General features: G+C 39.2%; 1 protein-coding gene across 1 annotated transcript in view; it reads left to right on the forward strand.

Annotated features, from left to right (window-relative positions):
• OSBPL11 (oxysterol binding protein like 11) overlaps positions 1-12965 on the forward strand; it is an 88262-nt gene that overhangs the window by 37872 nt on the left and 37425 nt on the right. Inside the window, exons 6-7 of the mRNA XM_064362120.1 lie at positions 6056-6257; positions 9393-9538. Coding sequence (XP_064218190.1) covers positions 6056-6257; positions 9393-9538 — 348 coding nt within the window. The remainder of the gene's footprint in view (positions 1-6055; positions 6258-9392; positions 9539-12965) is intronic.

The raw sequence follows: 12965 nt of genomic DNA on the forward strand, positions 1-12965 counted from the left end.
CATTTTAATCAAATCTGTGAGTAAGTTTAGCATTAGATTAGGTAGCAGTTGGTAAAAGCAGTTAATTCTTGTGAGTAGTATCATATTGTACTTAGAAATGAATTTATTACAAAAGCTTTACTTTATTAAAATTATCTGTTTCCTATTTACCATTTCTTATTAGTACTACTTATCAGTTCCCTTCCTTTTCAGTGCATGCTTCATGCTGGTACTATGCTATACCCTAGGAGTAGCTCAAATGACCAGTCTAGTAAGTGAGACAGAAACTTAAAACACAGATGATTAAAATCACAATTCTAATTCGGTTTTCAGACAAACTGTGTGTCACCTGAATGATATCCTCCTATCACTATGATTGCCATTGCTAGCTACAAAACGTAGGTGCACCAAGTTTTCAGCTTTCTTGAAGTTTTCTTTTTTAAAGAAACTGGTTTTATAGTGTCAAGGAACAATCGCTAAAACAGTTTCACAAATCACTTTTCCATTTCTTTGAATATATTTGATCAGCTAATTAGCTTTGGAGAGAGCCATTACCAACTTTTAACATTTATGCTATAATTATATACTTTATTTTAAAGTAGACTCTGTAAGTCATATATATATGCACACACACATATACACACACTATATATACTATATATATATCTTACTATAGGTATATATCTTACTATATAACTTGCAGAATTGGCTTTAAAGCATGTGCGTGTGTATGTGTGAATATGTATATACATACATACACTTTATATATATATAGTATTAGTCCATATTCATGCTGCTGATAAAGACATACCCGAGACTGGGTAATTTATACAGAAAAAGAGGTTTAGTGGACTTACAGTTCCACATGGCTGGGGAGGCCTCACAATCATGGCAGAAGGCAAGGAGGAGCAAGTCACATCTTACATGGATGGCAGCAGGGAAAGAGACAGAACTTGTGCAGGGGAACTCCTCTTTATAAAATGATCTGATCCATAAGACTTATTCACTATCACAAGAACAGCACAGGAAAGACCTGCCCCCATGATTCAGTTACCTCCCACTGGGTCCCTCCTATAACATGTGGGAATTCAAGATGAGATTTGGGTGGGGACAAAGCCAAACCATATCATTCCATCCCTGGCCCCTCCCAAATCTCATGTCCTTACATTTCAAAACCAATCATGCCTTCCCAGCAGTCTCCCAAAGTCTTAACTTATTTCAGCATTAACTCAGAAGTCCACAGTCCAAAGACTCATCTAAGACAAGGCAAGTCCCTTCTGCCTATGAGCCTGTAAAATCAAAAGCAAGTTATTTACTTCCTAGTTACAGTGGGTGTTCAGGCAATAGATAAATACAGCCATTCCAAATAGGAGAAATTGGCCAAAATGAAGGAGCTACAGGCCCCCTGCAAGTCCAACATCTAGTAGGGCAGTCAAATCTTAAAGCCGCCAAATGATCCCCTTTGACTCCATGTCTCACATCCAGGTCTCACATCCATGTCTCACATCTCACTGATGCAAGAGGTCAGTTCCCATGGTCTTGGGCAGCTCTGCCCCTGTGGCTTTGCAGGGCACATCCTCCCTCCCAGCTGCTTTCATGGTCTGGTACTGAGCGTCTGTGTCTTTTCCAGGCACATGGTGCAAGCTGTCAGTGGATCTACTATTCTGAGGTCTGGAGGATGGTGGCCCTCTTCTCACAGCTCCACTAGGTGGTGGCCCAGTAGGGACTCTGTGTAGGGACTCTGACCCCACCCACATTTCCCTTCTGCACTGCCCCAGCAGAGGTTCTCCATAACAGCCCCGCCCCTGCAGCAAACCTCTGCCTGGGCATCGTCTGAAATCTAAGTGGAGCTTCCCAAACTCCAATTCTTGACTTCTGTGCACTAGCAGGCTCAACACCACGTGGAAGCTGCCAAGGCCTGAGGCACCTGAAGCCCCTGAAGCCACAGCCAAGCTCTATGTTGGCCCCTTTCAGCCATGACTGGAGCAGCTGGGACACAGGGCACAAGTCTCTAAGCTGCACACAGCATGGGGACCCTGGGCCCGGCCCATGAAACCACTTTTTCCTCCTAGGCCTCTGGGGGTTGCCATGAAGACCTCTGACATGCTCTGGAGACATTTTCTCCATGGTCTTGGGGATTAGCATTCGGCTCCTCATTACTTATGCAAATTTCTGCATGCAGCTTGAATTTCTGTTCAGAAAATAGGATTTTCTTTTCTATTGCATCATCGGGCTGCAAATTTTCTGAACTTTTATGCTCTGCTTCCCATATGAAACTGAATGCCTTTAACAACACCCAAGTCACCTCTTGAATGCTTTGCTGCTTGGAAATTTCTTCCACCGGATACTCTAAATCATCTCTCTCAAGTTTAAAGAAATGCCACCAGTTTCTTTGCTAAAACATAACAAGAGTCAAAGGTGACTCCAGTTCCCAGCAGGTTCCTATTTCCATATGAGATCACCTCAGCCTGGACTTTATTGTCTATGTTGCTGTCAGCATTTTGGGCAAAGTCATTCAACAAGTCTCTGTGGAGTTCCAAAATTTCCCACATTTTCCTATCTTCTTCTGAGCCCTCCAAACTGCCCGAACCTCTGCCTGTTACCCAGTTCCAAAGTCAATTCCACGTTTTCAGGTATCTTTTCAGCAGCTCCCCACTCCCAGTCTAATTTACTGTATTAGTTCATATTCATGCTTCTGATAAAGACATACTTGAGACTGGGTAATTTATACCAAAAAAGAGGTTTGATGGACTTACAGGTCCACATGGCTGGGGAGGCCTCACAATCATAGCAGAAAGTAAGGAGGAGCAAGTCATGTCTTACATGGATGGCAGCAGGCAAAGAGATAGAACTTGTGCAAGAGAACTCCTCTTTATAAAACCATCAGATCTTATGAGACTTATTTGCTATCATGAAAACAGCATGGGAAAGACCTGCCCCCATGATTCAGTTACCTCCCACTGGGTCTCTCTCACAACACATGGAAATTCAAGAAGAGATTTGGGTGGGGATGCAGGCAAACCATATCATATATGTACTTTTTTTGAGAGACAGTGTCTCATTGTTGCCAGGCTGGCATGCATAGCTCATTGCAGCCTTGAACTCTTGAGCTCAAGCAGTCCTCCCACCTCAGCCTTCCAATTAGCTGGGATTACAGGCACATGCCACCACACCCAGATTATTTTTACATTTTTTTGTGGGTTGGGTTTTTTTTTTTTTTTTTTTTTTTAGAGATGAGGTCTTGCTATGTTCCCAGGATGGTCTTGAACTCAAGTGACCTTGGCCTCCAAAGATACAATTATATTTTAAATTTTTTTTTTTCTAGCCAAGAACATTACTTTCTTAGACCACTTCTAACACCAGTACTAGCAGGTGGCTGATTTGGGCCTTTTACACAAGGAAGCATACTATTTTCTCTTTCAATTGTTTTTATATTGTGACTTCTGATTATACTGTGAATGTCTTAAGATTTTTTTCCTTTGTTAAACTTTTATTGGCTTATAGCACAAATCAGAAGTGTACCTCTTGTAATTTCTATATAACCACCTCCTGGATCAAGAAGTTAAATGTTATGAGCACCCTAGAGGTCATTTCTATGCTTCATCATAACACCTTTCCTCACTATCCTGACTTCTAACACCATAGATTTATTTTGCCTATTTTTGATACTTCTTTTTTATTTTTTTGAGACAGAGTCTCTCTCTGCTGCCAGGCGGGAATGCAGTGGCACAATCTCGGCTGACTGCAACCTCCAACTCCCTGGTTCAAATGATTCTCCTGCCTCAGCGTCCCGAGTAGCTGAAATTACAGGCATGCACCACAATGCCTGGCTAATTTTTGTATTTTTAGTAGAGACAGGGTTTCACCATGTTGGCCAGGATGGTCTCGATCTCCTGACTTTATGATCTATCTGCCTCGGCCTCCCAAAGTGCTGGGATTATAGGTGTGAGCCACTGTGCCCGGCCTTTGATAGTTCTAAAACTGGAATTATGTAGTATGTACTCCTTGGGGTATGGCTGCTTTTCAGCTCACATTGTGTGTTTGAGATTTACTTAGGATGTTCAGTGTAACTGTTTCTTTTCATTGATGTGTAATATTCACTGTATGCTTATGCCATAATATTTTTATCCATTCTGGTGTTGATGGACATGAGTTGCTGAACATATGCATGTATATCTCTTGGTTAGGTAGCTAAGAGTGTAATTGTTGGATCATAAGTGATGTTTACTTATGTTTAGGAGATATTGCCACACTGTATTACAGTGGTTCTACCTATTCATAAGTTTGGATTAGTGGGAGTTGGCTCCTAAATTTGTATACAAAAACATTTACACACACACACAGCACACTGTATATGCATGTATAAGTGTGTATGTATTAATAAATACCATCATACCTACATACAGTTTGTTCTCTTAAAACCTTTTTTTCTGGAAAGGGTGAATATTTGATCCTTAACTATGGTACACGTTTTCAGGGACTATTCCATATATGACACACTGATTTGCTTAGTAGGATCATTTTGCACACCTCTTTCACTCACCCCCTGATGAGCTGTATTAAAAATCACCTGGGCTGGGTGCAGTGGCTCACACCTGTAATTCCAGTACTTCAGGAGGCCACAGTGGGTGGATCTCTTGAGCCTAGGAGTTGGAGACCAGCTTGGGCATCATGGTAGAACCCTGTTTCTACTAAAAAAAAATACTAAAAATTAGCCAGGCATGGTGGCACACACCTGTAGTTCCAGCTACCTGTAGTTCCAGCTACCTGGGAGACTGACGTTTGAGGATCACCAGAGCCTGGGAGGTCAAGGCTGCAGTGAACCATGATTGCACCACTGCATTCCAGCCTGGGCAACAGTGAGACCCTGTCTCAAAAAAAAGAAAAAAAAATCACCTGGAACAGAGCCTCTGAAAGCTAAAAGAGTCTGTCCACTATATAGAGTTTATATGTGATTTTAAACTAGTGTCCAAAGGATGGTCAGTTGGAGAACCTTGTGCTTACATGAAAGTCATTAAGCATCATAAATTCAGTTTTCCTCTAAAAACTTGACTTGCTCATTAATCACTGTTACTCCATTGGCTATGTTAGGAAAACTGGCAAGGCTCCTAATAAGAGCAGAGTGTATTAAAATCTTTTAAACTGAAAAGCTTGCATCCAGTACTTGGTCTAAAATCAGCATAGCAGGACCAGAAAGTTTGGTTAGGAAAGAGGAAGCAGTTAAGCCATTATGCACTCATAGTAGATTCAAATTGAGTCTGACCAAAGGTATAAGAAGTAACTTGTTGAGAGCCCAGACTAGAACTTAATTTAACTTTGGAATGAAGTATTTGATTCTGCTCCTAAGGATCTTCTGGAATCTTTCTTTTTAATAACATGTATAAATTTAATATGGCTTAATACTCTTAATAAAAAGTGCCAGGTATTTTAAGTTTTGTTGCTTCCAAAGAAAAACTGCAGCTGCCTTATCTTTTTTTCTTTTTTCTTTTCTCTAATCAACACCTTGCCTTTTTTTATTTTTATTTTTATTTTCTTGCAGCTGCCTTATCAGTTGAGCAATGGTGCTCAATTGATAAGCACCATTAAATGTTCATTAAATGAAAATAGCCGAACAAACTTTTAAAAAGCCTAATATGTTTTTGTTTGTTTGTTTTTGTTTTTGTTTTTGAGACAGGTTTTTACTCTTTCGCCCAGGTTGCAGTTCAGTGGCGTGATCATGGCTCACTGCAGCCTCAACCTCCAAGGTTCAAGTGATCCTCCCACTTCAGCCTCCCAAGTAGCTGGGACTACAGGCGTGTACTATCATGCCTGGCTAATTTTTTTAAATTTTGTTTAGAGATGGGATCTTGCTATGTTGTCTAGGCTGGTCTTGAACTCCTGGGCTGAAGTTATCTTCCTCAGTTATCTTACCTCAGCCTCTCAAAATGCTGGGATTACAGGTATGAGACACCATGCCTGGCCTAATACGTCTTTAAAAATGGCTCAGAAGTTGACTCTGGTAATTAAAATGGCAACTGTATGTATACGTGTTATACAGAAATCATAAGTAGGACCCACAGAACTGTTTTTTCCTTAGATGATGTCTCATGCTGAAGGACAACAAAGAGACTTAATTAGAGGAATTGAATGCCTTCCTACTTCTGGCCATCTTAGTTCCTTGGACCAGGATCTCTTAATGCTCAAAGCTACTTCCATGGCAACTATGAACTGCTTAAATGACTGCTTTCATATTCTCCAGTTACAGCATGCATCACATCAGAAGGGCTCATTGCCTTCAGGTAAGTTGTCGATTAAAGGTAGGGCTTCACATTGAGGGCCAACACATGGAAGGGACTGCATTTATTGTAATTCTAATTTCAGAAAATCTTAATTTAAAAAAAGGAAAAGAAAACCAGAGCCTATTGGTTTTTAATTATCATGCTGATATTATACAAATTCTTCTTGATTGTGCTCTTTTGTGAATCTAAAATGATTTTAGGACTAATGTCTAAATATCATTGATCATTCCTGAAGAGACCTCAAGCTCAGCATGTCAAAAACTGAACTCAAAATGTGCATCTCCTATATTTCTGTTAAAATTGGTGGCATTGCTATCCATCTGTTCATCCAGTTGACCAAAGTAGAAATTTTGCCATTATTTTTTGAGTTTTGGCTTAGTCCACTTTTCATCATTATTTTCATGTATGTAAAAGTCTATCAGTCACTCCAGTCTGAAAAATAATGTATAGCTGGGTGTAGTGGCTCATACCTGTAATCTCAGCTACTTGGGAGGCTGAGGCGGGAGGATCCCTGGGACCCAGGAGTCCAAGGCTGCAGTAAGCTATGATCCCACCACTGCTCTCCAGCCTGGGTGACAGAATGAGAACTCATTTAAAAAAAAAAAAAAAAGTATATGTATTTGTTGAAATTAATTGTGCTAGGGAAATGTTACTGCAGTGGACTATAAAAATGAGTCTTTGTATAAATAAGATGCTCATCACATTGTGTGAGCAGTAAATTAACAGTGCTAGTGATGGTAGAAACTTAATATCTTACATCTCATTGTTCTCTTATTTAACTAATTCACCTTACTCATAAGAGAAAAATACTTTAGAAAGGTAGAGTCTCTGCTCAAGAGACAGTTTCCCTTAGTCAAATGGATATAGAATGGACCTCATCCTCTTGTGTGCCTAAATTCAACAATTCTTGCCAACAAACTTTTTAATGGCAAGTGTAGTTGTAGGTCAGGGCACTGTTGAGAGAGCCCAATCAGTTACGTATTTTCCTCTTACAGAATTCATAGTCCACTTAGGGAAGAAACATGTAAATATACATATATTTACAAAGTAAGTATAAAATAATGTGTAGGGTGCTACTACCAAAAGGAACAAACTGGGAGAATAGCTGAAAGGATGAAGAATTCTGATAGATAGAGGTCTGAGAAAGCCACAGAGAAGCTGCAAAGACCGATGCGTTTAGGAGTGAGAGGTAGAGGTAGAGGTAGAGGCATTCCAAAGAGATAGAAGAGCCTAAATCGTGAGTTGTGAACGTGGATTTGTGGCTTGAATTGTAAGTAGTTCAATATAAATTTTCTCATCTTATAAAGCAACATACTCATTGTAGAAAATATTGTAGAGTCAAAAGAAGAAACAAAAAACATGCATTGTCCCATCAACCAGAAACCATCACTGTTGATATATTAGTATACTCTTCCTCCCAGGTTTTCTCTTTTTTCTTCCTAGTTTTTGTTTCTTTTGCCCTGTTGTTATTAGAAAATATATGTTTATATCTTTTTTCACTTTATATCAAAAATATTTTCCAATTATATGCTATTGATAAAATTTTTATTGGCTGAATTTATATTCCTTTGAGGAGATAAATGTACTTTGATTTACTTAACTGTTTCCCTGTGTTGAACATTGGATGAGTTATGCTTAGCTGTGAAATTTGGGTTAATTCTAATGTTGGTAATCATAATTCTCAGTCAAATGAAACATAGTTTGTTTCCAGTTTGTACTACTTAATTATTTGTTTCTTTTTAAGACAATATATTTTTTATTTTTTCTCACTTTGTTGCCTAGCCTGGAGTGCAGTGGCACCATCATGGACCACTGCAGCGTCAACCTCCCTGGCTCATGCCATTGTCTTGCTTTGCCCCCCAGGTAACTAGGACTACAAGCACATGCCACCATGCCTTATTCTTTTTATTTTTTACAGAGATGGAGTCTCTCTGGGTTGGCCAGCCTTACTTAATTTTTTAAAAGTACGTCAAGTAACACAGTGCTAGACATTAGATGCTCAATAAATACTTGATTAATTAAATACTAAATTTCATAGTGGCTCACGCCTATAATCCCAGCACTTTGAGAGGCCAAGGCTGGCAGATCACCTGAGGTCAGGAGTTCAAGACCAGCCTGGCCAACATGGTGAAACTCCATCTGTACTAAAAATACAAAAATTAGCTGGGCATGGTGGCAAGCACCTGTAGTCCCAGCAACTGGGAGGCTGAGGCAGGAGAACTGCTTGATCCCGGGAGGCAGAGATTGCAGTGAACTGAGATCATGCCATTTCACTACAGTCTCGGCAATAGAGTGAGACTGTGTTTCAAAAAAAAAAAAAGACATTACATTTCCTATTCCTGTATTTCTGCAGCAGTAGTCTGAGCATCCCTTATTATAGCACTCTATAACCAAGCTTTTGTGAAACCTAGATCAGCCTCTGAAATCAAATGGAACATTTTTCATTATTGATTAGGCATAGAATCCACTTTGTTAAACTAGTTGAGGGTAACAAGAGACATTTGAATCATTAACCGAGAAGATGACAGGTCTCCAAATGTGACCACTGTCTTCATTGGGTCAGTTATTATTTATTCAGTAGAAGAGTCTTTCAGTTTAAGTTATATGGGGCTTTTTAAAAATGATTTCAAAAAAGGACATGTATTTGCAATTCTTAAATTAGATCCAGGGGATTATTTTGATTGGTTAGAAAAGTGTTGCTGAGAGTAAAGCTCAATCCCAAATAAAACTAATTTTACTATTTCACAATCCCAGATTCCTCCTGTAGTGGTGACTCCCTAAGGCTAATTGCATACTTTTTAATCGGTAGAAGGACAAGGACAGCAAATCAACTGTTAGGTCGATAATATACTTCGTGATTTGCAGACTTGTCCAAGAAGTGAATTCAGTCCTATTCAGGGGTTGATTTCTTTTAAATAGTATCTGATACCAAGTTTCAAGTTGCTCTGTTTTAAAATACCCAATCATGGTACTCATGCTAATGAAATATAAGTGGCTGTCTTGCAGGGTCTCTTAACTGGTTGAATTGCTTTTAGTCTTGTAGGCTTGAAACAACATTGTCAAATAAAATCCACATCTGCTGAACTTTCTAGATTATGAGCAAGTTTCAGCGAAAGTTTTCTCTTACTTCATCAGGAACGACAATCGAGTGGTTAGAACCAAAGATATCTTTATCAAACAACTATAAAAATGGAGCTGATCAGCCCTTTGCAACTGAGCAGAGTAAGCCGGTGGCAGTCCCAGAGGAGCAGTCTGTTGCAGAATCTGGACTATTAGCAAGGGTAAGGTAATATAAAAATATGATTTTGATGTGAAAAATTAGGTATTGCTGAAAAAGGGTCAGTTTTCTTTTCATTATCAGGGCATGCATGTCAACACCTGAGCAATATTCTTGATGATTCTAAAACATTTTAAACTGCATTGTTTTTGAAAAGGTCTCTTATATTAAACTTGTGGTATTTTCCAGGTGAAATTATGTGCTTTTTTAACTTTTAGTTTACTTTTGCTTGATAAAAATGTATTTTAAAAATTGAAATTTATGTTTTTCTAGAAAACAACTTATTTAATGAGATTTGTACAGTGTTTATCTCTTAGATTTCTTAACCCATTATCTTAACATTGTTTATTTTAAGTTTATAATCTTAAAAGTTGTCTTTTTCATAATAAGCACTTTACCAAGCCAATTGTTTCAAGTATTACCCTACTTAAAATAGTACATAATCTTAGGTTTATATTTTTACAAACTATTCATTCCACATTTCTTAGAAGCTGAAGAGTGTTTTATTCTATTCATAATCTACCACTGTAACAAATCATATTGATTTTTTTTTGCCTTTTGTGTTCACATCTGTTATTTTGAGCTATTTTTACTTGATAAGCATTTTCCTATGTTGTCAGTACAACATAGGAATAATTAAAGATTGAAATAGTCTATTGAATAAATGTCCCTACGGTTGAATATCTAGCTTGTTTGGAGGGTTTTCTTTTTTTAATTTTAAATAACACTTATTATCTCATTTCCATTTTTTTTCTCCTATTTTTTGGGTTATTTCTTTAAGTTATATTACCAAGTAGCATTACTGAGTCAAGAGTAATGCACAGTTTATGGTACTTTATATATTTGTAAGTTGCTTCTTAAAAGAAATATATGACACAGGGACTTCCAAAGTTGGCGAAAGTGTTAGCTTGATAAGGCAGGCAGTGGGGGCAAGGGTTGGCAAAGGGAGAAGAAAAAACAATAATGTATAAAATGCTTTTTTCTCTCTAGCTGTTTGACTAGCTCATTTGTGGAATCAGCAGTTAGTAAGTATTTATTAAGCTATCTGGTATATGAGAAGTCCAATGCTAGGAATTAGAGGAGAAGCACAAATTGGAAGATACAGGTTTTTCACTGAAGAGACTTAAAATCTGCTTGGAGTCACAACATATACACAGAAACAGTGAGATGATAATATAAAGCAATGTAGTTTTTAAAAAAATGATAGCATGTAGACTATTGGGATGGGGCATTCAGAGAAAGGAGGAAGACGTTGAGTGGGGTACATGAGACATGTTTTGGAGAGAAAGTGGGATTGGAATTGGGCTTTGAAAGGAGACAGGATTTGAAGAGAGGAGGAAGAGAAAGGAAATCTTGAGATGGAGGACTAATACTAGCAAGGATCCTAAGGCATGTGTATTTATTGAGGAGAAAGCTTGCCTGGTAGTTTTAAACACAAAATATGCCATTCACTAACATGTGGACCAACTAATTAACCACTCTTAGCTTCAAGTTCCTCATCTGTAAGGTAGGGGTAATAATACCTTGTAAGATTGTTAAGAGGATAAAATGAATTTAGTAGAACACCTGGCTTATGGGAAATGATCACAGTATTTTCAGATTTTACAACTCTACATGGCACTATTCATATTGTCCTCTGTGAAATGAAACTTCCAGGAGCACTGCTGCATAAAATACAGTGTAAATTGTGCCCCTAAAGAACATAAAAATCATGCAGATGGATTTAGTTGGCAATAGGGTCATGATCATGGGGAAGAATGTGCTATGTTTAAGAAGATTGGAACATGATAGGACTGGAATAAAATGTGAATAGAAGGATGTGGAAGTAGACATGAAGACAAATGAATAGATTATGTGCATTTCAAATGAAAACTCAATTGGGTTGTGCATGACTAGATAAAGGACTGGATCAAGTCAAGTCCCAAGTTTTTGAGCCTAAATGATTAGATAAAATTGTGGTGCCATTCACAAAGTAAAATTAGGAAGAAAGAACCTTTTGAGAGAAAAGGATTAGTATAACTATAAACATGTGAATTTTACATGAGAGGAGGATATGTGATTATAAATGTATATAAAAAGCAATTAAGGGGTTGGGTGCGGTGGCTCACACCTAATCCCAGCACTTTGGGAGGTCGAGGCAGGTGAATCACTTGAGGTCAGGAGTTTGAGGCCAGTGTGGCCAACATGGTGAAACCTCATCTCTTAAAAATATAAAAATCAGCCGGGTATGGTGGCTAATGCCTGTAATCCCAACACTTTGGGAGGCCAAGGTGGGCGGATCACAAGGTCAAGAGATCTTGACCATCCTGGCCAACATGGTGAAACCCCGTCTCTACTAAAAAAAAGACATAAAAATTAGCTGGGTGTGGTGGTGCGTGCCTGTAGTCCCAGCTACTCGGGAGTCTGAGGCAGGAGAATTGCTTGAACCGAGGAGGTGGAGATTGCAGTGAGCCGAGATTGCACCACTGCACTCCAGCCTGGCACCTGGCAACAGAACAAGACTCTGTCTCAAAAAAAAAAAAAAAATAAAAAAGGGCCAGGCATGGTGGCTCACGCCTGTAATCCCAGCACTTTGAGAGGCCAAGGCGGGTGGATCACGAGGTCAAGAGATCGAGACCATCCTGGTCAACATGGTGAAACCCCATCTCTACTAAAAATACAAAAAATTAGCTGGGCATGGTGGCACGTGCCTGTAATCCCAGCTACTCAGGAGGCTGAGGCAGGAGAATTGCCTGAACCCAGGAGGCGGAGGTTGCGGTGAGCCGAGATCACGCCATTGCACTCCAGCCTGGGTAACAAAAGCGGAACTCTGTCTCAAAAAAAAAATAAAATAAAATAAAATTAAATTAAAAAAAAATATATATATATATATATATAAATTAGCCAAGTGTGGTAGTGTGTGCCTGTAATCCCAGCTACTTGGGAGGCTGAGGCAGGAGAATTGCTTGAACCTGGGAGGTGGAGGTTGCAGTGAGCCAAGATCATGGCACTGCACTCCAGCCTGGGCAATAGAGCAAGACCTTGTTTCAAAAAGAAAAAAGCAATTAAGGGTGTGGTGGCTTACATCTGTAATCCCAGCACTTTGAGAGGCTGAGGTGGGTGGATCATTTGGTCAGGAGTTCAAGACCAGCCTGGCCAACATGGTGAAACCCCATCTCTACTAAAAATAAATTAGCTGGATGTGGTGTGGACGCCTGTAGTCCCAGCTACTCTGTTGTCCTCAGCTACTCTGTAGTCTTATGCCTGTAGTCCTCAGCTGGAGGCTGAGGCAGGAGAATTGCTTGAACCCAGGAGTTGGAGGTAGCAGTGAGCCGAGATTGTACCACTGCATTCCAGCCTGGGCAACAGAGCGAGACTTCATCTCAAAAAAAAATAAAAAGCAATTAAGATAATGGAACCAAAGCTTTGGAGATCCCTATTAGAGCTAGAGA

Source organism: Aotus nancymaae, unplaced genomic scaffold, assembly GCF_030222135.1.
Source record: "Aotus nancymaae isolate 86718 unplaced genomic scaffold, 86718_ANA_hifiasm-v0.15.2.pri h1tg000046l, whole genome shotgun sequence".
NCBI classification, from domain to species: Eukaryota; Metazoa; Chordata; class Mammalia; order Primates; family Aotidae; genus Aotus; species Aotus nancymaae.